Source organism: Anastrepha ludens, chromosome 6 (genome assembly GCF_028408465.1).
Source record: "Anastrepha ludens isolate Willacy chromosome 6, idAnaLude1.1, whole genome shotgun sequence".
Taxonomy (NCBI): Eukaryota; Metazoa; Arthropoda; class Insecta; order Diptera; family Tephritidae; genus Anastrepha; species Anastrepha ludens.
Window position 1 is genome coordinate 53,900,236 of NC_071502.1, and position 24,497 is coordinate 53,924,732.

At 34.5% G+C, this 24,497-nt stretch overlaps 2 protein-coding genes across 5 annotated transcripts in view; both read right to left on the bottom strand.

Moving 5' to 3' along the window:
• Positions 1–3,343: 3,343 nt before the first annotated feature.
• LOC128867431 (uncharacterized) overlaps positions 3,344–24,497 on the bottom strand; it is a 48,423-nt gene continuing 27,269 nt past the window's right edge. Inside the window, exons 2-3 of the mRNA XM_054108629.1 lie at positions 4,092–5,306; positions 3,344–4,031 (exon numbers count right to left, since the gene is read on the bottom strand). Of these exons, the coding sequence (XP_053964604.1) occupies positions 3,964–4,031; positions 4,092–5,306 (1,283 nt within the window). The 3' untranslated portion in view covers positions 3,344–3,963. The remainder of the gene's footprint in view (positions 4,032–4,091; positions 5,307–24,497) is intronic.
• The window catches only part of LOC128867429 (glycogenin-1), a 46,455-nt gene continuing 27,270 nt past the window's right edge, over positions 5,313–24,497 (bottom strand). For 2 of the 4 annotated variants that reach the window (XM_054108626.1, XM_054108625.1), the window contains one exon: positions 12,194–13,410. In XM_054108626.1, the coding sequence (XP_053964601.1) occupies positions 13,186–13,410 (225 nt within the window). In that variant the 3' untranslated portion in view covers positions 12,194–13,185. Of the gene's footprint in view, positions 6,623–12,193; positions 13,411–18,022; positions 18,818–24,497 lie in introns of those variants that run through there. The other 2 variants (XM_054108627.1, XM_054108624.1) reach the window with 2 other exon arrangements.

Here is a 24,497-nt window from a genome sequence, read left to right on the forward strand (position 1 = left end):
TTCCTTCATTGACAGCAGAATAAACTACATTATAAAATTTTTGTATGGCTGGAGGTCTTACAGTTTACGAGAAATTCGACCAACCGAATAGGATTTTAAAGTTACCTTATCATTTTCAGGCTATTTCGAATATTTCGTGACTATCATTCAGAAGTGCACAGGTACGAATCACTGTGCATGAAACACCAAATGGTAAAAAACGTTTTTTTCTAAAAGCGACCGCCCTTCGCAATGCAATGGCAAAACCTCGGGTGTATTTCTGCCATGAAAAAACTCCCCATCGGCCGTTCGGAGCCCGCTTTAAACTGTAGGTATCTACTTTGTGCGCTTTTTGTATCAAAATAATAAAAAATAAATTTTTTTCATACTTCAATAGGTAGTATTAACACATTTTGGTCCTTGGTCCTTTACTGTGCAAGGTTTTTATGCAAAAACTAACTATTTCCTGAACAGAAAAAGAGCACAACGCCTAGGTATTTTCTTGTTGCAAACCAGACTTTTTTTTATCAAAATAGTGAAGGAAGAGTTTTCGGTTATACAAAATATCGCATGTAATATGTTTGTTTTTATGTATAGGATAAAGTTTCAAGATTTCACAATCAAAATGACTTCTAAATCTCCATAAACTTGTGGATATCGAGGTGTGAAAGACGTGTTTTTGAAAAAATTTAAATGTTTTTTGCGGACTCACGTAGAATTCCTATCCAGTAAAAACGTTTGTGTGGGAAGATTTTAGCTAAGACGATAAACGCGTGGCGGTTATAAAGCGTTTTTCAGTAAGAGCGCTTCAACTTTTTTTTGAATAAAACACAAACGGTTTGACTTTTTTAACTAATTTTTTTTTATTATCGAGTTTGAACATATACATTTAAGTATGAAATTCGATTTCTTTTGCATGACCACCGCGTGCACGTTTTACGAAGTCTAATCGTTGAATCCAATTTTCGACCACTCTTTTGCATAAGCTCTGAGCTCACAAATCGTCGCCGGCTTGTTACTGTAGACCAATGACTTCACATAACCCCAAAGAAAATAGTCTAGAGGCGTCAAATCACACGAGAGCGGCGGCCATTCGACCGGTCCATTTCTGGAAATAATGCGCTCATCGAACTTACTATTCAACAAATCAATTGTAGCGTGTGCTGTGTGGCTTGTGGCCCCGTCCTGTTGAAACCACATGTCGTCTAAGTCCATACCACTCAATTGCGGCCAAAAATAATCGTTTATCATGTCGCGGTATCGATTCCATTCACAGTAACGTGGCGATCGTTCTCGTCAACGAAAAAATATGGGCCAATTACGCCGCCGTAATGTAAACCGCACCAAACAGTGATTTTTTCGGGATGCAACGGTGCTTCATGAATCACGTGTGGATTGCTTTCTGCCCAGTAACGCATATTTTGCTTGTTGACAAAGCCGTTGAGCCAAAACGGGATGGCTTGTTAAATGGACCGTAAAATGGCCGTAATGCTCTTAAAGTAGCAGCAACAGAACAATTATTTTCATAAAAAATTTGCACGATTTGCAATCGTTGCTCAAGTGTGTAGCGTTCCATGATGAAATGTATACTAATGAAGTTTACAAATGACAAGCCAAAAAAAAAAAAAATATTGCGTCGTTCGCCCTCCCTATCGGAAAAAAGTTGAAGCGCACCTATTGAAAAACGCCTTATGTTCAAGGTGAAGTCCAAAATAAACAAGAATGGCGATATAAAAATGTTCTTAATGGCGCCATCTTTTTATTGAGTTAGTGCATTGGAAGTTACATCCCTAGTTGACTTCCAGTGAAAGCTTGGTGGCATTCCGTTCAGTGGAATCGAAGTTATTACGTCTAAAGTGTCAGTATGTTTGTGTCATCGGTACAAAAATGAGTTTCGAACAAAGAGCTAATATTAAATTTTGTTTTACAATCGGTAAAACTTTTACCAAGACATTTGAGTTGATGAAAAAAGTTTATGGCGATGATTGTTCATGAGTGGTTCACACGTTTCAGAGATGGTTGTGAGGACATAAATGACAATGAACAAACGGGCCGCCCAAAATCAGCAATCATAATAAAATAAAGTTTAAATATCGTATTTTTCATCAATTTTTGTATTAAAAGCTAAAATAAATAATTAAATACCCACTTTTCATCAGACATTGTACTAGCGTATTTATTGGCAGTGTGAAAATTTTTGCTGCAAATAATGCACGACTTTTGATACAAAAATGACGTTTAATGCATTATAATGCATTGTTGAACATACCCTAACTGCTGCAAGCACCATGAAATGTTTTTAAAGTGAATTAAAGTGGAAAATTACATTAGGCCCCTTCGATTCGCCTCTGCTTTGCTCGCTATGGCTGGGCTTTGCTCACTTCACGAAACAACAAAGTAATCGAGCAAGACTCGATGCTAGCGAGTATGGTTATACCTGCTGAACCATTTTCAATGCTGGCAACTCTCCTTCCGATGTTCCCCTCACAATGTTCTTTTTCACCACAATTAAAAAACAAACCTTGTAAATCTATCATCCTTGCCGCGTTCATACACTGAGACTTTCAAGTTTCAAGTGACTACAGAATACCATTGACTTTTAAAACATTTTTTTCGCAGAGGTGTTACGCCTTTTCTTCCATTCAAAGTAGAGGACTGATTTTTTTTTAAGTGAAACTTCTTAGGCGTCGGTGGACGAGCGAGAATGGAGAGTAAAATTTCAAGGCCATGCAAAGTTTTGGCCATTTTAGTTCCGCGAGGGAGAAAAAAGATATAACGTAGAGGAAAAGGAGAGAGAGAGCTAAACCTTATATATATCTTCGATACACTTTAGGCTATTTTTCCATAGTTTTTCCTAGTGGTTGCTAATTTCTAGTGAGAAATAACACTGCATACTTTTTGGTGCAAACTTGTAGGAAATATATTTTTGGTGCCTACTTATTGGCGCTATATTTCCTTGGTGCCCAATTTTTTTGGCCATTTTCTTTTGGTGCCTACTCTTTGGCGCTTATTTCCATTTCCTGGCTAGTGCTTGTGAGTACTATTAAGTGCTATCCATTCAGGCGTCGGATTTATTGGTATATTTTCTCCCTCTCTCCCTCTTTCTTTGTCTGCCTTGAAAGTTTCACTTCTGTTATGTGTACTACGCTACTGTACACGCACTTGTTTTTAAGAGTTATTAATGGTTGGGACAAGTATTTCATTTTCAGTAGAACATTTTTCATATCCATATAACTTTGCCAACTTATATTCGTCCGCTACATCCTGGCGCTTACTATTCCATCTATCAGGGTTGATTTTAAATATATTCTTACCTCATTTGCTAGTTCTTATTTACAAATAATTTCTGAGGAAATTTCGGAAATTGTTCTTTTCAAATCCAAAAACTCTTTATTAAAATACAAATGAATTTACTTTTCGTTTCACATATTAAGTAAAATATAATATTAATTTATGAAGCACAGAATATATATTTTTTTGTGCATTTTCAGCAAACTTGATCAAGGAACGAGATAACTAGTGAAATAATTTAGAACAAGGCTTACGAAAATTGGTATAAAACCGGCAACAATTGATACAACTGGATTCTGAAATGTGAAAATGATGCGAAATAATTGTGTGCTTATAATTTTGTTTCAAACCAAAATGTGTTGGAAAATTCCTTAATTTTAATATTTTTTTTTTTTTGTTTTTAATTTTCAACCACAATACTTTTTTTTTTTTGCACGCAATTGTATTATTGAGCCGTTACAAACAAGTGCATGATGATGGGTGCTATTGATATGCGAACGTGTGTATATGTGTGCTTGTGTATTTGTGTGCGTGTTGATGTTTTAAAAATTTTTAAATGAATTTTTCTTTGTTTGTTATATAGAGATGGTAGGCACCCTGTTTTATTAGAACTGATGATGCGAATCTTGCGCTCCACACACTCGCTTGCGCAGGCAGCAAAGCTCTGCAACTACTAACTTAGAGGCTTTGGCTTTAGTGGCTGATCATCATGGACTTCTTTACCTTTTTCTCGGTCTTCTCATGGGTGACGGTGACTTCCTCTGTTGAAAAAGTAAATAAGGAATTACAAACAATTTTTTTGCATTTTTTGTTGCGCTCACCTTCGAATTTCTTGGGCAACTGCTTCACAGTCTCAATGGTGCGTACATTCTTCTCGCCTGGTTCGATAATCTCTTCCTCGTACTCTTCCACAATCTCCTCCTCGCTCTCGTCCCCACCTTGGCTGCTCACTGGATCGTAAACGGTCTTAACGGCCTTCTTGACAATACCTTCAGCGGTGACAGTGGTGTAATGATATTCGGTGCCACCTTCGATCTTAATGGTCTCAACGGTGGTCACTTCGCCGGGATTCTCGGATGGTACAACCTTCTTTGTGCCTGATTCAGATCTAAGCTTCTTTGATGTGGTAACATTCTTGTGCTTCTCAGCATCTTTCAAAGTTTTCTTGTAAGCGAGAATCTCTTCTTCAGTCAGTTCTGACTCTTCTTCCTCGTATACGGTCTTGGAAGTGGTGATAGTTTTGCCCGATTCCAATTTAGTAGAATATGTATATTCCACGCCATGTGGTACGCGTTTCGAAGCCACCGTAGTGGTATCGTTCTGAATGAAGTCAGCTGGTGGTGGTGGGATGTTTGACTTAGTCTTCTTCTTCTTCTTATCCTTTGCATCAGCACCACCGCTAGATGTGGTAACCTGTTTAAGGTTTTGCTCTTGTACCGAATTTTTGCGCACAGTACGATTATTCTCCGTAATCTCAGAACTCTGCGTCACACGACGCGACTCCTCCACAGTAGTATGTTGCTTAAAGTTGCTCTGCTGTTGGTCGGTGCGTTGCACAACGCGACGTGATTCTGTGGAATCCGTGGAGTCCACCGACGATTTTTTTACCAACGTCTTTTTTTTATTCTTATCGGCCGCAGGAGGATTGTAGTTGTCAGGTACTTCAGCTGGCACCGAATCGAAGAAAGTCTTGGTGCGCGTGCTGCGTGTACCATCGTCATTGATGGTGGTGTACACCTCCTCGTAGCCCCCTTCGATCTCACGCGTCAACATGGTTGTTTTTGTATCAATGCGAATCTCCTTGCCGAAACGCTTGCGGATTTCCAATTTATTTTGAGCTTCACGTTTCATATCCTCCTCGCTGACGGGCTTGGGATCCCAGAAAGTGCGTACAGAGGTCTTCAAAGTGCCATTAGGCTGAGGAGTGGTGGTGCGTACCTCATAGCCGCCATCGATAACTTTGTATTCGGTACGAGCTTTGGTGACGGGGTCAACTTCGACCTTACCGTCCTCAATATCAGCGGAAGTCAATAGTTCTGTAGAGTGGATTGTGATTGATGTTGTTTGGATGTGTCGAACAATTTGTTGTTGTGTGTTTTATTTATCGTGTGGAAAGAAAGTGTGTGTGTGAGTAAAAAATATTCGGTGGATATTTTATTTGTGTGTTAGTTCTCTTTTGGTTTTAATTTTTAGTTTTTAGTTATTTTTTTTTAGTTAAGTGTTAAGCGTCTTATTTAGCTAATTGGTGTTGTAAACAACTTTATACTTCGAAGCCTGAGTTTCGTTCAGTAAAGCACTTTACAGCAACGCCTAAGCGTAGCTCCCTTCCCCTTTGCGAGTATCCACTCTATGTAGATTAGTATGTTTTTTTGTATGTTTGTTAGCGAGTTAGTTATTGTAAAAATTCGTTCCGTCTTTAAATAGATAAACATGTATGTATATATCTACAATGTCTTTTGTTTTGGGGAGAAAAAATTATAACTACAGCTATACTATGAATTCGGGAGTTCAACTAAATTCTTTTGTACTCATAAATGTACCGGGTTTGGTAGTCGTGCGCCCGCGAGCTCCTCAAGGATGCACACGGGCAGCAGACAACCATAGCATGTCACCAATTTTAGTAATTGTTATTTGTTTTTACGATTGGATTTGCTAAGGATCTGCTTGGCGGCTGCCGATTGAGCTTGCGACTGTTGTGAAGTTTGTGCTTGTTGTTGTTGTAGTTGGGACTGGCGCAATGGCCGTTGTGGTTGTTGTGTGGTCGGTTGCTGTTGTGTTGCGTTGTGTCTACGTGGTGGCGGTTGTACAGTTTGTTGTTGTTGCTGTTGGGGCGGTCGTGTTTGCAACGTTGGTTGTTGCTGTATGGGTGTCTGTGGCGACTGTTGCATTATTTTGGCACTTTGCTGTATGGCTTGTGCCACTTGCTTTTGCACTGATTCCTGTTGCTGTGGCAATTGTCTCTGTAATGTCTGTTGTTGTTGCTGAGGCAACTGTTGTGTCTGTATTTGTTTTTGTAACGGCTTTGGTGAGGCCGTTCTTTTGAGGTTCTTTTGCACATTTTGTCCTTGTGTGTTAGTATTGTTATTGTTATTGTTATTGCTATTAGTGTTATTATTTGCGGGCGATCTGCTACGTGGCGAAGCGGTGGTGTTAGTGGGCGCCGGCGACAGCAGTGGTCGTGGCTGTATTTTTTCCGCTTTCTGCTCTTCCAATGCGGCAGCGCTTGCTTGCAACATGCGATTAATGCGTTCCAAGCGTTCCGATTCAGGTTCCACTGGTTCAATGCCAACTACGTGTAAAGGGATAAAGTTGTTAGGAGGAGGAGGCATTGGATTTTCATAATGAAATATGGCTGAAAATAAAAAAGTACGACCTTGGCTATTATAACAGTTCTGTGCCGTTTTTTGTTTGCATAACTCCTCAGCTAAAAAATTATTTTTATCGACTTGATGATTTTTCGATTGATGTCTGCATGATTAATGAGCGAGTGATAGAATGACGATAACAAAATCATCGATGTTGAACCAGAATTAAGTTGATTATGTAATAAAAAATGAGATTAGAGGAGAGACCAGAGCTTAATGAGGGGTTTCCTTAAAAAAATTTATGCAATTCGAAAAATATAAGGGAGTTACAACAGAAAAGTACAATTACATTTTACATACTCCGATAAAAATCACACCACAGACTAATATTAATAATAATATGAAAACTAATTCCACCAACAATAAATTTCTTAAATTTTAATAATGAATTTAAAAAAGAGGCGCTCTTTTCTTGTTTAAATTTCAACGTAAAAAATATTTTATATGGGGAGGAAACTCGCAATAACAAGAGACTTCAGAATATTTGTCTATATACGCATATACGCATTTAGATTAAATATAAATTCACTCAATAAATCAAATCGACTGTCCAACATAAAAAGGTGAATAGGACGAATAATTAGTAAAGAGAATTATACGGGCGTTATGTCGCATTCGATAAGGCGATTTCGTCGAAAAACTTGATATTTGCTTAGAAAAACTCTTGGGTTTTACACTACGAGAGTACTTCGGGTGTGTTCGAGCTGTAATAATTGCGCAGTTTTACTCTTTACGTGATAGCATCACGGTGTCACATACCCTCTTGATCAGCAAGTTCCCGGAAACATCGCCAGGTGATGCTCTTTTTTTTTTTGTTAGGGGACTTCCTTGATATAGCCAAAGACAAGATTTTTAAGACTGAATCCGACTCAACATTCAACAAATACATCATTACGGGAGGCGCGATGTGGGTTTATGAGTACAATACCAACATCCCGAGATCAGGCGAGCCAGTGGAGAGCTCCGGATACCCCAAGATCAAAAAACCACCAAAAAGCGATATTCAAGGCTTTAATGGATAACAACAGAATTGTACTCGTACACCACGAATTTTTGCCAAAAGGTCAGACAGTTAATAAGGAATATTATTTGGGTGATATGAGACGATTACATGAAGCGATTCGCCAAAAAAGAATGGATTTGTGGGATAACAACTCGTGGATTTTGCACCATAATAACGCACCGTCACACAGTGCCATAATTATCCGTGAATTTTCGATCAAGAACGAAACGAATGCCGTCCAACAGCCATCAAATTTACCTTATATGACTCTCTGCGATTTTTTTTTTGGTTAAAATTTTATGAATAAGAATGAATAAATATATAATTAAATAACGAGTTTTTTTAAATAAATGTATAAGTGGTATTGGCTTCTAAATACTGTTGAAACCCAAAAAGAAAGAAAAATTGTAAATGTTTTAAGTTGAAATAGAAACAATAATAAAGGGTTAAAAAATAAATAAATAAAACACTATGGGGAAGGCGTTTTAACAGCCGAAAGGAAGTAGTGGAAAAATCGAAGACGGCTCTGGTGGTTATACCGAAAATAGAGTTCCAGAAATGTTTCGAGTGCTGGATCAAACGCTGGCATTAGTGCCATTGCAGTTTATAGAGAGTACTTTGAAAGCGATTAACATCACTACTGAGGAATAAAGTTGAATTTTCAACAAGCAAAAACTAAGGCATACTTCACATACGAACTATCGATTACAAGCACAAGAAAATCATTAAGAATATTCACTTGCACTTGATTTTTTCACAATTTTACATTTTTATAATATGCTATTATTAGTCAATATTGAGTTAAAAAAGACGCTGGATGTTTAACAGATATTTTCCGATTGTAAATTATACAATAGTAAAATTAAAAAAAAAAATCAATAATTTTCTTAAAAATTGTCCACTATTAGCAACGTAAAGAGATCACAATTTGGACATTTAGAAGTCAGAACCAAAAATCAATCGGCATTGATAAATTATTTCAAAAAGAGCTTACTTTGACGCCGCTAAAATAAATTTAAGTGAAAAAACCAATTTTATATTTTATTGACCAATTACCGGTACTTTTGAGACAGAATACGCACTTTATAAAACTCAGAAGGTTCCGGTTTCATTGTAATTCGAAGTGATGCGCTTGGCCTAATGGAAACATATAAATAACAGTGATTTAGTTTCCTCAAACAGAGTGCTAATAAAGCAAGTCAGGAAGGCTGAAATTGGTACGATCTGAACTTTATATACAGCGCACATTTTTGTAAAAATTTATTTTTATTTATTTTAGGCTCTCCATTAATTTTGGGTTTAAAATCAACCCATAGACAATGAGAGTTATCATCAGGCGTACGGAAAGAATTTCAGTTTTAACATTTAAAAAGTGGGCGTGGCTTATCCAATTATCCGACCTCAATACTATTTGGGGATGCATCATTTGCGCCATATTTGAGTAATTTTACTTCGTTCATACCAGGATATACCGTTAACCTTCCTTTTTGAAAATTATCGTTACATAATTTACCGTTATATGAATTAATTTTTGTCCAATCAATTTTAATTTTCATTGTTTCGTTTCAATTTAAACTCCGATACCTTTAAATTGATCACCCTTTATTTATATCAGATATATAATAGGACTATGAATAAGTTCGTGCGGTTTTTTTCGAAATTTGAAACTTTATTGACGTAAAATGGTTACAAATTTCATATTCAAAATATTGTCCATCGCTTACTACTACTTTTCCCCATCTTTCTGGCAATTCACGGATTCCCTTTGTGAAAAATTCGGTCGGTTTTGCCGCAATCCACGAATCGATCCATTTTTTGACTTCATCGTAATTACGGAAGTGCTGGTCAGCCAGGCCATGTTGCATCGATCGGAAGAGATAGTAATCGGATGGCGCAAGGTCTGGACTATACGGCGGGTGGGGTAGGACATCCCATTTGAGCGTTTCTAAGTATGTTTTGACCACTTGTGCAACATGTGGCCGAGCATTGTCATGTTGCAAAATAACTTTGTCGTGTCTATCGGCGTATTGCGGCCGTTTTTCTCGCAGTGCTCGGCTCAAACGCATCAATTGTCGTCGGTAGACATCCCCCGTAATCGTTTCATTCGGTTTCAGTAGCTCATAATACACAACACCCAGCTGGTCCCACCAGATACACAGCATAACCTTCAGGCCATGAATATTCTGCGCCGACGTCGATGTTGAAGCATGGCCAGGGTATCCATACGTTGCCCGACGTTTTGGATTGTCGTAATGGACCCACTTTTCATCGCCAGTCACAATTCGATGCAAAAAACCCTTTCTTTTGTGCCGTTGAAGCAGTTGTTCGCATGCCATAAAACGGCGTTCAACGTCTCTTGGCTTCAATTCATACGGCACCCAATGGCCTACCTTTCGGATCATTCCCATGGCTTTTAAACGTTTGGAAATGGTTGATTGATCAACTCCCAAAGTTTTTGCAACCTCTTCTTGCGTTTGAGCCGGATCTTGATCGAGCAATTCCTCCAATTCGGTATCCATGAACTTTGGCGGCGCACCCTCGCGTTCTTCGTCTTCCAAGCCAAAATCACCACTTTTAAAGCGTGCAAACCACTTCTGGCACGTTCGCTCAGATAGAGCATGCTCACCATAAACTTCCACCAAGATACGATGACTTTCGGCTGCTTTTTTCTTCATATTAAAATAATGAAGAAGAATTCCCCGCAAAAACACATTATTTGGCACGAAATTCGACATTTTCAAGTGTGGTAAAAATATTGTTGTTTACGCTTCAAATAAAAAACTTATACTGACGTTTGTGCCTTACGACAGTAGCTCTCCAATGAATGTTTGGAAATGTGGATCGATGGAATAATAATCAAGTTACGCCATCTGTTGTAAAACCGCACGAACTTATAAATAGACCTATTATATTTATATCTATCTCGTTTCCTTTGTGCTGTTATATACAACCGTTATGGGGGAAAAAAGTTATAATACCCTTCGGCACAAGTGAGCAGTATAAACATTTTTATTTTTTGCGTAAGCATGGATTTATATATAAGAAATATATTCCACAGCAGAATTTTAAGAATAAAAAAGTGAAATAAATTGTTTTTCGAATAAATGGAGATTTCAATTCGTTAGACACAAGCGTTTATTATAACAAAATTTTTGTATGATCATAAAATCATAAAGCTCTTGGGTAAGTGGGAATATAGAATTCTCGCATTTGAAAGAAAAATTTGAAACAAAATAAAATTTAAAAAATATAAACATATACCTGTACAATAACAAAATAGAAATTGATGGAACTATGCACAATGAAGAATGAACTATATCAACTTCATGACAAGATCGCCATAGGCCAGTGAATTATTTAGATATATAAAGGGCGTACGCGCCCATTAAAAAAAAAATTCTATACTATATATATAATTGGAGCGTACACCTTTTTTGGGTGTTTGGCCGAGCTCCTCCTGCTATTTGTGGTGTGCGTCTTGATGTTGTTCCACAAATGGAGGGACCTACAGTTTCGAGCCGACTCCGAACGGCAGATATTTTTTTATGAGGAGCTTTTCCACGGCAGAAATACACTCGGAGGTTTCCCATTGCCTGCCGGGGGCAACCGCTATTAGAAACATGTTTTTCATAATTTTGATGTTTCACCAAGATTCGAACCTACGTTTTCTCTGTGAATTTCAAATAGTAGTCAGTCACGCACCAACTCATTCGGCTACGGCGGCCGCCAATTATTTAGATAAGCTCTGCAAATATTCGACGCTGCACCATCTGGCAACAAAGTAATCTGATTTTTCTTCCACAATTAGTACACCACTTAGGAAGAATATGAAGTGTAAAAAAAATGAAAACGATAGCAGTAGGCATTATCAAGAGTTTTTTTTATCAAGCACCAGTTACAATCCAGTGTTGAAGCGTTCCCACGACAATCGATTTGACGATACCGGAACGATCTGGAATTGAAATCAGCCAAGCGCTGTCACTCCCCACAAATTTAGTTAAATGTTTTCTGCTCGTACAATAACAACATTAATAACCCTCACAGATTTACTTGAAAGGTTTTATTATATTACAATAACAACGATGTTGAAGCGCAATGGACTAGTTCCGGATTTCTGACTTTAAAATTCACCAGTAATTTCAATGAAAAAGTGTTGACACTAAAAAAATGGCTGTGGGGGTTTCCTGCATGAACGCTAACAGGGTTAAATTTATGAATACACAGCAGATGCAAATTAAATGTAAAAAATAAGTTGCTCTACACAGGTGAACCACAAAGTACACGAACAATTAGTAAATTGTGCTGCAAATAAAGAGATAAAAATTAATACAAAAGTTTTAAACAAATTTATATAAACAGACAAGGTATAAAAAATACACTAAAACATTTAATGAAATAAAAATACAAATATGTTTGATAATTTAGTTTATTCTGTAGTACAAATAAGTTTTGCTCGAAAAATTTAACAATTTAGTCAACGAACTTTTTTTGCATTTTTGTTTTCCATGGTATTCATATGTCAAAGCATTTTCGTGAATAGTGAAAAATTGTCTTGTTTGCTTTTTTCTTTTTTTTTTTTTTGTTGCAAAAGAATTTCAAAAATGTCCTTTCTCAAAATACGTACTTGCGCATGTATGCAAGTATGTACATATATGAGATGAAGATATGTGAGCATTTATTAATAGTTAAATATTTGGAGAATAATATATAAAATATACGCCAAAAACACACACACAACTCCATAGAATTCGAAACAATCATTTGAACGAAATTTGAAAAATTTATTAGAAATACAAAAAAGGGCTTATAAAATAGTCAGTGTTTTTTTTTTTTTTGTTTTGTAATTAAATTATGATTTTTGAGAGCAACAATACACAATTATTAATAAAAAATGTTTGAAGTAAATGTAACAAATATTCAACTGATGCACTCGATAGAGAATTTTTATAAAAAAAAAATTTATGAATAGTAATAAAAAATTAATAAATTGTGTAAATATTTAACAATTGCAATGTTGATGGTGTAATGAATGTGGCAAATATGAGTATTTTTTCAGCTTAAGTGTTACAAATATTTAAATAAATTTTGGCACTAGTGTTTAGTAAAAAATTTGCTTAAACGTTGTAAAAATTATCAAAACCTTTTTTTCATAGTTAACAATTGCGCCGATTTCTCTCCAAATAAATATTTGTTTTTTGTAAGCAACTTTTTTGCAAGCTGCTTTAAAAAAATAAATATTTTTGTTTGTATGTGTTTTTTCTTATTTAGGTGTGTGCATGCGTTTGCATTGGTGTGAGTAGTAGATGCAAACAGTTTGTTCGTTGTGCCATGTTTTTTTAGCAAAAATCTTTGCTTCATTGTAAATGTAAGATGATTGCAGTGTGTTTTGTGCATTTTTGCAAATTTTATTTATTTATTTTTTGTTTTTTATATTTATATGTATGTATATCAGTGGAGGACGTCTGTTTGATTTCAAGTGCTTGAAAATGTTTCTCGTTTTTAAAGATGTTTTTATTTGTTTGTTTCTTTTTTTTCTAATTAAAATTTTTATGAAGTACCAGACTTATCCTCCTCCTGTGGCAACGATGCGCTGGGCTTCGATTCCAATGTTTTAGTTATTTTCTTCCAAATATTATCGAAAGAGTCTTGGCCCGCATAATCGACTTGTCCTGCCTCCCAGCATTGGCGGCGCATCAGCTGTTCGTAGGCCTCCTGTTCGGGAGTACGTTGCTCGCCGAGACGCAGCTGTGACAAAGCGCCAGCCAAACCAGCCTAGAAAGCGACGGAGGAGAAAGAAAGTAAGTGTTAATGTGATGCATTTTTATTACTCTGTATGTTTTCTTGGTAATGTGAATAGTACCCAGATAAAAGTTACGTGAAGTTTATGAGTCTATATTTTTATAAACTTTTGCATTGGTCAATAAATATTTGCCGATTATTAGTTAGTTAGAAAGGAATGAATATGATATAAGTGATTTATATGAGCACAATAAGTGCTTTTTCTCTTCACCAGTTAGTGTTGGGCTGAATGGATACTACAAGTCGCAAAGATTTTCCAAAGAGTCCAGTACTCGTTTTTTGGCGTTTCAATTCAAAGTACTCAGCATTAAGTTCCGCGTAAATACTTGTGCTCAATGTGGGCTTCTTACCAGTGCTTAATTAGTTGACATTTTTAGTTGCTCTCTTAGGATCGTTGGCGAAATGTTTTTAAATTTGTTTTATGGGTAGCTTCCAAATTGAAAGTTTGTAAAAAAATTAAGTGCTATAAGATTGCAGAAGATTAAAATGCTGGCTATATTTACAATTCTCATTTTTTCGCAGCCAATATCTCGAAAAGAACGAAATTTTTTCCAAAACAATATTGATTTATTTTGCCAAAACAATATTTGTTTGGTCAGAATAATATTTTTTTTTTAAATTTTTTTTTGTTATTTTTACTATTAATCATATCCAATTTTCTTTAAAGTACCCGATAGTTACCATATTCTCGATATTTTTTCGAAACCAGTATTTTTTTCAAAAACAAAATTTTTTTTTTCAGAAAAAAATTTTTTTTTTCAAAGGCCATATTTTTTTCAGAAACTTTTTTTGTCAAAAACATTATTCTTTCTGACACAACTTTTTTTAACAATTTTTTCCCACAAACAATATTTTGTTCTTCAAAACCCATATTTTTTTGGCAAAATTGAATTTTTTATTTTGAAAAACAACATATTTTTTAAATAATTAGTTGATACTTTTAAAAATACCGAATTTTCGCTAAAGTACTCTATATTTCCCATATTCTCGATATTTTTTCGAAAGTCATATTTTTTTTTTGTTTCAAAGCAATATTAAAAAAAAACATTTTTTTTCCACACCCAAATTTCTCTTTAAGTACTCAATATTTCCCATCACTATCTGGATATAGTATAGTAAATGTATATATATAATATACACATTTACATATATTTGTCTATGTATTTACACTATACTAATATCGGCAATTATTTTTTGACAAAACCCAAGTAAGTGTATGTACATATAATATTTAAGTGTTTAACATAAAAAGCCATAAGCTGGGTTAGTATCTAAAAACACAGAACATTGAATTTTAAACGTAAACTTGCTGGGTAAACATATATGCTTTTTGTTGTTGTAAATTTTATGAGTATTTATTTATTATTAGCATATATCATCCTATGAAGACACCAAAGAATTCCGTCATTCAACTTGTGAAAGATTACTATGGTTAGCGGTGATTTCAATCATTTGCAGAAAATGTATGCTTTGTGCGAAATTCAATACGATTAAGTGCATCTTAGACCTCAAAAGAAATATTGCTTTAAAAATAGATATATGATTTTTTTTTTCAAAAGCACTGAAATGAAAACGAAATAATGTGTGATTCGTATATGCATACATAATTCTTCAATGAGATGATTCGATTTCCACAAATGATTTCATGGAAGTGAATAAAACGAACGTATATGAAGTATGATACTTGGTGATACTTGTGGGTCAAAACTTGTATGTAATATATTACATCAAATGAGATGATTCGAGTTTTTAATATATTTTAATTAATGCGCGTCAAAAGTCTTGATGCCTAGAGGCTGTTCCATCATGGAACACTAAGTACGACATGGAAACATAAGTTTTTCTACGATAAGCTATTAAGCAGTCATAACTAACGTTGAGAACGCACTTCGCTAGCCAGCTAGTAGTCCAGAGTGCAGAGAAAAAACTTCTGAAATAATTCAAATTTCAAGGAAGATCCTGACAAAGTCTATCAATGCTTTTATAAGAATTGATCTCGTGGAAAAATAAGAAAAGAGGGGATGAAAAAAGTCAGTGAGCTAAAAATCTCGGCATAGCATAAAACTTTGAGGCCTAGCTTCACATAATATTTGCTAAAGGAAGCTCTTGGTAAACTGATATAAAAAGATAAAATGAATTGAATAAAAACATAAAATTAAAAACAGTTAAAATTTGGCAATTCAATACTATTTTAAAACACGAGGACGTCCAAGGTTAACCTGGGTTGACCAAGCCATAGCCGACCTGAAAAAGCTACGAGTTAGGAGCTGGAGATTTGTTGCTATGAACCGTGCAGATTGGAAGAAGATTGTGGATGAAGCTAAAGCTCACCCTGAGCTGTAATCGCTTCCGATGATGATGATGACTACTATTTTGAACACTCGTCTGTTACTATCTGTTCCAAAAAATCGCCATTATAAAATTTATTATATTGTAAGACTCTGGCCAATATATTTCGGGCTCATACTAAATTAGTTTTTAAAAATATTTTTCCAAAATATCACCCCAAGTGATAGAAGAGTTTAAGCTTAAAAAACCGGTTGCATAAAAATGTTTGAATATTTTAACAGCAAAATGTAAATAGTGATATTTTGCGAAAGAAAAATTGAGGCGTGAATATTTTAATTTTCTAAGCAATGAGAAAAGGATAAGAAAATACATATTCCAATGATACCGTAAAAGCGGAAGCTGGTCCAGTTTTGGCGAGTTATTCAAGTTTTCTTAAACTTATCCTCTAAAAAACTCAAAAATTCCATTAAAAAACTCACTGAAATCTGCAGATTCCATACAATAAAGAACGCAACTTTTATGCACGTGAGAAGTGATCTGTGCTAATGAACAAAGGCAAAATAGACTTAGGCAATCATCGAATAATGACGGCCGGACGAATTCCAATGAGAGTTCACACTAAAGCTGGATTGAAAGTAACTCTTAAAAAAAATTAAAAAATTTGAAATGGGCCACAATAAATCTTAAGGTTGGAGTATTCTAAGATCAACACCTAAGTATATCCTTTGTCAGTTAGAAATAGGGAAACTAACCAACATAACCAACAATTGCAGGTTTGCCGATGTGCAACTTCTATTAAAAAAACTTCCCATCATTTGATGTTTAATCCCCACTGAGAAATTTCAATCGGGTTTCGGTGGTTATACTTCTGGTGGTCACTAATTGGGTGGTTCAGGCCGTTTGAGGAAAGATTTATTAAAAACTGCAGACATACTCCTTATACCGTGAATACATATTCTTCTTCTGTGAATTCTGCTATCAATAGTGTATGCAATTGAAATCATATTATCTCTCACCACAAGCTTGACAATTTATAGTCTAAAGAAATGGTTCGACTGAGTTCATTTTGACCTAAGAAATGCTCATTACCAGTACAATATCCTATAGCTATGCTAAGCGAGTTTTATTTGCTTTACCAAAGATGTCTTTGCTCTATAAAAATGAAACTAAATAATGGACGTTCGGACATTAAATAGAGACCTTCAATTTATCATGTTTAGGACAATGTACCTCGAGATGCACGGCCACGAGTTGCGTGAAAACTACCTAAATTCCACATACCACCTTTTCAAAAAGTTATCATAGGCTAGCAAGTTTATGGTTAGCTACTCTAGAAGTACCCAGAGTATTGAGTCAAGGGTGTAGAGATTGAAAATGTTACCAAATTGTCCTTGATATGGATAAGTTTACTTTCTGGATTTTGAGTTGGGAAGGATAAGACGCTGAGACTATTTAACAATTTTACTTGTTTATTTTTATTATTTTGAGTTTTTTTAATATAAAAAATGGTGAATGAATGGTATTAGAAAACATAAACAAATGAAATAAAATGACGAGCACACGTATGAGCTGAAAAGTGTGACAACAAAACAATATATACTTTAATGCGAAATGAACTGTAAGACGACATTTGACTTTACAGAGTTTGGAGTGATCATTCGAATTTACTTTTGATGCAACATTTAACATCACTAATAATATGACAGTGACATGACAAGCTTCTTGACAATGACATGACTAATGACATAATCTGACAGAAAAGTGCTTTCAGTGTCATAACTTAATATATATTGTAAATGTGAAGTATGAATTTAAGCAAATAAAATGGAAAATTTTACTGATATAGTTACATTTGAAAACAATTTGAAATGGCATGACATGACTTTTGACATGACGTGATATCTACGAAAATTTTTCATACAAGATGAGCAGCTACTAAAAATATTAAAATGAACGATGATATCAAAGTTTTTTTTTTTGTAGAAAGCCATTTAATGATAACACTTCAGAGCGCCGCCTTTGTACTAGCTAGAATACGTTCTACAGTATCCAAAGATAGCCCGCCTATGCCAAAGCTTATGACATGCTATTATTATGATTACATTTTATTTTACTTTTTTCAATATAACTACACATGATACAATTTTGGACGATTGGAACAGCTTCCAGATATTTACAAACAATTGCATCACCATCTAAGCATTACTAACTACTACACACCCATGTACTGTATACTACTCAATACTTCAGTAGTAAATATTGTACTTTGTCATATGCTCGTGGGACGTCACTTTACCTCATTGTTATTATTTTTGTTTTCTTTTTCATTCACTTCTTCACTACGGAATGCTTGCTTATCTGTACTACACCTAGCGCTAATGGTATTTGTCGTTGTATCATCTGTATGCATTGGTTGCGTTACAGGCGAAAAGTCTTGTTGTTTTTGGGCAGTGTTTTCGTTATGAATATCAGCTTCATAAATTATAGTTTGATTCTTAGCAGTTGCTGTTGCTTCAGCATTCTCATTGGCATTGAGATCGCTGGTTGAAAGATTTGTACTTTGCTCTTGACTTTCTTCATGGTGTTTATGGGATTCATAAGAACCACAGTCATGGTATTGTTCTTTCGGCTGTTCTTGTTCTTCATAATGGTAATCTTGTTGTTCTTGCCAAGTTTGTTCTTGGTTATTATTAGCCTCATTTTGTTCCTGCGACCATTCACGCGATCGCACTTCACTACTAGACTGTTCTACTTCTCCTTCATGCCATTCCGGCGCCGGCGTCGGCGCCGGCGCTGACTCCGGCTCTGATGGTGCATGCTGCTGCCACTCTTGCTGTTGCTGTTGTTCATTATTTTTGATGCTATCACTTCGCTCTCTGGCTAAATTTTCATAGTAATCTTCCCAAGGATCACGAAACTCTTTGACTTCACCGAATTCATAAAAATGCGTAGTTGGTGAGGGCGAATGCTCATGGTGTTGATGATCGTGCTGATGCTGTTCATGTTCGTAGTGATGAAGGTAGTGGTCATGTTGTTGTTGCTGTGCTTGTTGTGGTTGATAATGATAATAATAATGAGCGATTGCGCCACACTGCGTGTGCAGCATTCGATTTTCGTTCGTTTCAGTTTTTATTTTTTATTTATTTATTTATTTATTTATTTATTTTTTTTTTTTTTTGCGATTTTGTCGGTGAAATTTTTATTTGATTTTTGTTGTTAACAGCAAAGCAGGCCAATAAATTTGGGTTTTTTGTTATTGTATCGTATTACATTAGCGTGTTCACATGAGTGAGTCAAATCATAAATGCGTTCCAAGCAAAATTTTCGGATTATTTTTATTGTCATTTTATTTTTAATTAAATTTAATTTTGATTAATGGGATTTTGGCATGTTAAATATGCAAAAAATATAAAAACAATTTTTAGCAGTTGTTAGTAACAAATCAAGAAAAGTAAAATAAATTATATAGTAAATAGAAAGTTATAACTAAGCTAGTAGCATGCATAAATGCTTCAAACGCTTATTTAAATACATTCTTTTTAATTTTCTATAAATTGTTATAATCCTTCATAAACTAGAAATGAAATATTTTAAGTAGAATTGGCGATAAGGCCAAACATGATGCGGAAATAAGAAGCTGTACTAAATTGCAAACTAGGCTTTAAATAACTTCTAAGGCCTGTAAATTCTAAAGTTTCAGTGATCAACTTCATTGTAAGCTGATATTTATAATTCACACAATAAACTCCATATTTTTTGTTAATAATTATAACAGGCGATTACAAATTTCTATGCAATAGATCTGCTGGGAAATGCATGCTTTCAAATTTCCTATAGTTCTAGTTTGTTTAAAATAAAGAATCAAAGGTGAATTGAATTTTTGCCCTATTCTTATGCCGGTTGCGAAATACCAATTCAAGCATAACCTCAACGTAAAATTTTGGGAAAAAAAATTTGAATGTATGTACATATATCTCCATAATTTCTTATATATCTTTGTACGTTTTGTGTTTGTCGGAAGATTTGTTGTTAACAAAAATTTCAAATTTCTTAGGCTACATAGTCCACCGATGTTTGATTATTTTTTTTTTTTTTTGCTATTGCCGAATTTTTGTTTTTTTATTGCTGCTATCCTCTAAATTTGTTATATGACCACAAAAATAGTACACCTCTTCTATTTTGTTATTTAACATTTACTCTTGCGGCTAAAACGCTTTGCAAATTACCATTGAATTTCTATGTGAAAAATGCACTTTTCCGTAAATTTGGTTTCAATTTTACTTTATCGCATCTTTTAATTCCTTTCGTAAATGTTCTAAAAATTATATACTGATGATTCAAAGAATATATGATTCAAAGAAGAAGACAAAATTTTAACTAAATTCTTTTCTATAACTGTTTTTAATGTTTAACATTATTTTAAACTTTGGGACCTTTCCATGGTTCAGAGTAATTTATGTTAATTAGGAGCATCAAGAATATTTTATTTTTGAGCCATCGTTTCAAACCAGTTCGCCTTGTATGTTGGCAGTAGTCGTGTTCGATAACACAACATTTTTTAGTAGTTACTTCTAATTATTGCTAGTGGGAGTTCGTTTAAACCAAAGCATTATTCATCACTCAAAAATCGAGAGAACAAAGTGACTGTTCGAAGCAAGAGGCGCTCATTTTGTGCGAACTTAGAGAAGTTTTAGTCAGCAAAAATGGCCCATATTGAATACCCTATGTATTAGCTGCATGAGAACTATCGATATCGGCGACTATTGTTTGACAGCTGAGGAGGGCTAAATGTGTTGACATTTCTGTTCAGTAAGGTTGGCAAGTCATCATGAATCGTTTAACGCCAGAAGAATGCTCACAAATTGTGGAAATTTACTTTGAACAAAAAACAAAAAATCTGTTCGCGAGTTTCCTAGAGTGAAGTGGTTAAGAAGACGCCAAAATGTCGATTCGTCGTCGTTTTCAACTTATTGGAATTTATCATGCAACCACGTGGAAAATTTTACGTAAGTATCTTGGCTTACATGCCTATAAAGTAAAGCTCATGCCAAATGACTATTGCTTGCATAGCATTTTTGCTGATTGTACTCATTAATTATTGTTATATTTTTTTTTCTTCACTTTGGGAGAGAATTTTCGCTTGTGATCTTGATTTGAATTGTGAGCTGTGTTAATAAACACATCTACGCATACTTAATCCCCCAAAACTAAACATCATAATAAAAAAAAAATCAAATTATCAGGTTTTGGTGGTCATGTATCCAAACACCTTGCAAAGTAGGAGAAATTGAGAGGGCAAAATGGCATTTCATTTTGAGGGGCAGTTAACTGGACACATTTTTACTTGCAAGAATTTGCAGGCGAGAAAAACTGATCGCAAAGTAAAAATAAACTGGAATTAAAATTTGCGAATTGAGTCAAAGTTACAAATTTAAATAGAAATAGTTTTTAAAATGGAGAATGTAAGTAAGTATTTTATATTTTAGACAAAATTTATAAACTTTATTTGAAGTCATATAAAAGTATGTACTACTGAACCACAGCGCTCCAGTGACCATTGCTGCAGTTTCCGATATGCAAATTGAAAACATTGAAAGTATCTTTTGTATTTTATGTTTGTAATTTTTGGTTATTAACTAATTTCGAAATTAACTTGTTTTTTAACTGATAACGAAATGTTCCCAATTCGTTTCAGTTCTTTTCAAAGGTTATAGTACTTGAAAAGCTTTCGTTATATAACGAGTCCTTCTTTTATTAAAAAATTAATGAGCATTAAACAAATGAAAGAAAAATAGCTAACACCGATCAAATAATGAGGTGCTTTTATTTTCACAAGTACAGTGCACTCGCGGTAACTCGAATAGCCGCTAAGTCGAACGACGTGCTAACTCGAACACATTTTTTCCCCTATTGACTTCTTTGTAACTCGAACAATAAAAAAGCGCTATAACTCGAACAAAAAAACAAATTTATTTGTACACACATTCTTTTCAAACATGTACATTTTGTACATAGATACATATGTAATAGTATATGTATATAAATTATATGTATACTAGTGTATTGTCCATATGAATATTTCGGCGTTAATATCCCGTTAGTTTTCTGGGAACAACATATTGCATTGACCAAATTGCTTTAAATTTGTCATTTGTAGTGTGTCAGTGCACGTGAGTAATGGATCGTAAAAGGTTGAAGTGTTTAACATTAAAAGAGAGGGCTGAAGTCCTTAACAAAATTAAACGTGGACGTAGTGTTACTTCTCTAGCGAAGGAATATGGGGTAGCCAAGTCCACCATAAGTCTTATAAAAAAGAAAGATAAGGCAATTTATGGCTTGCACTAACGCTACCGGCAACCATAAGCTTAAACTTCTCGTTATTGACAAAGCAAGAAATCCTCGTGTTTTCAAAAATTTTAACTGTCCGGTGGAGTACAAAAATTCCAAATCAGCCTGGATGACTTCGGCGATTTTCAAAGACTGGTTTCATAATTCGTTCGTGCCGCAGGTAAAATCCAGATTCATTAAAACAATTTTTTTAACCAAGTTAAATGACTTTAATATTTAGGTAAGAAAATATTTGAAAGATGGGGGACTACCTGAGAAGGCTCTTCTTCTAATTGATAATGCCCCATCACATCCCAACGAAATCGAATTAAAGTCCGAGGATGGTTTAATTTTAACTATGTTTATGCCGCCGAATGTGACACCATTGATCCAGCCAATGGACCAAAATGTGATTCGTATAACGAAACTATACTACAGAAATTTTCTACTGGCTTCCATTTTCAACAATCGATCGAAAAATCGATATCGATGACTGTTTTTTTAACATAGCACACTCAATTGATAAGTCGAACAAATTCGATAAATCGAACAGCGCCTGTTTTAATTAGTTCGAGTTATCGCGAGTGCACTGTATTTCTAAAACCGACGGAGGTGCTTAACAAAATTTGACACACACATTGTAAAATGTCTAACTTCCTTAGCAAACTCTACATATCCCAGCTTCATTCATTTTGAGCGAAATATTATTATAAAGTGTTTTTCCATAAATAGTTTTGTTTTTTTTTTGGTCCAAAATCATTCTTTTTAGCATTCAAAAGTGTACGAAAATTATAAAATTTACCAAGATAGGTCGGGTAACACTCGCTCACTATGAAAGCAGCATTTTTAGCTTACAGCAAGAATAATTTTGTTTTATGGAAAGAACAAAATTTAAAAAATTTTACAGAAAATATGCTAATATTACTCTAATTACTAAATACTAATTTTAATTCCCTTCTTAAATAAAAACACATCCCTCCCTACAATATTTTTATTGGCAGGAAAATCAGCAAAGTGAACCAAGAACTTTAATCTGTTTTTATTTAACACAGAAAAAATAATCTTCTACATCTGTGGCCATTCAAGTTGTTTCTTCTTTGTCCATATAAGTTATACATACATATGTTTGTACAATCTCAATTTCCATATACTATACAATACATCCTCAACCTATTTTGCTGTCATTGTATAAATAAACTATATTTTTTTTTTATTTACTTCACAACCTGGCTAAATGCCAATTTTGCGCTCAAGCGATATTCGCTCACATACAGCGGAAAATATGGATGAGAGTGGAAAAATTCAAAATCAAAATACAATTTTGAAATAAATCTGCGGTGGTGACTGCGCCAATTATGCGTGGAAATTGTTTTAGGTGTGGCGGCCATGACTTGATTTGAGGCGGTTGGCAACGAAAAATCAAACGAATGACACTCATACATTCTCACATATCCGTGAGCATAAATGTACCCGCTATACATACATACATACACGTACATATGTATATGGATATTAAACGTTTTGAAAAAATGCATTTATCATTTTAAAAATGATGGCGCTCTGAAACAGGCACACATTCTTCTTAAATATTTTTCGCACAGTGCGAGTTGTTGTTGTAGTTGCAAAAGTGTTCGTGCACTATTTTTGATTATTTGCTTATTTAAGTGATGCGCTCATTAAGTTTAGGCAAATGTTTAAATTTCGAAATTAAATATTTACCCAAATCATATTATCTAAAAAAAAATTGAATCTTTTTTTAGTCAAGCAGCGGTAACTAGCGGAAGGCAAAAATTGTCAAAAATAGTTGAGAAAATAAATAGAAAATAAATATAAACAAGAATAAGATCAAATTTTGTAATTAGTGGCATCTCCACATACTACTATTGGCGCAATATTGGCAATGCATTAAGTAGTCCAAACAAAAACTAAGAAAAAAAGTAAATAAAAAAAATTAGTTTGAACCGAAGAGAAGCGACCAGCTTTTGACCTCATCGGGCGAATAAATATATTTTTAAAACGACACGCTTACAGAGATAACACAAATATTTAGCTTTGTGTCTTTGTGTGTGTGAGCAATGGTGCTAGCAACAAAAAATCAAATGATGCGCGAAGTGTTGAAAACTATTTACATTAAAAATACATTTAGAGAGTATTTAGTGATCTTTTGATATTTGCTATGGTGATTTTACAAAAAAAAAATTTTTGAACATTTATTGTTTTTTTATAATCCTGCTTTGACACGAAATAAGTGCTGACGCACAAGATTTAGGTTTCGTGTTGTTGCATACATTTTTTTGTTTGGTTTTAATCAACTACAACCAACCACTTAAACCAACAGAGCTCCTGTCACTTAATTTTTGCCTATTTTCAAATGTTTCCATTTACTGAGAGATTCACTTGCTGGCACCAGTACACCAACAAAACACCGAACATTTAACAAACCA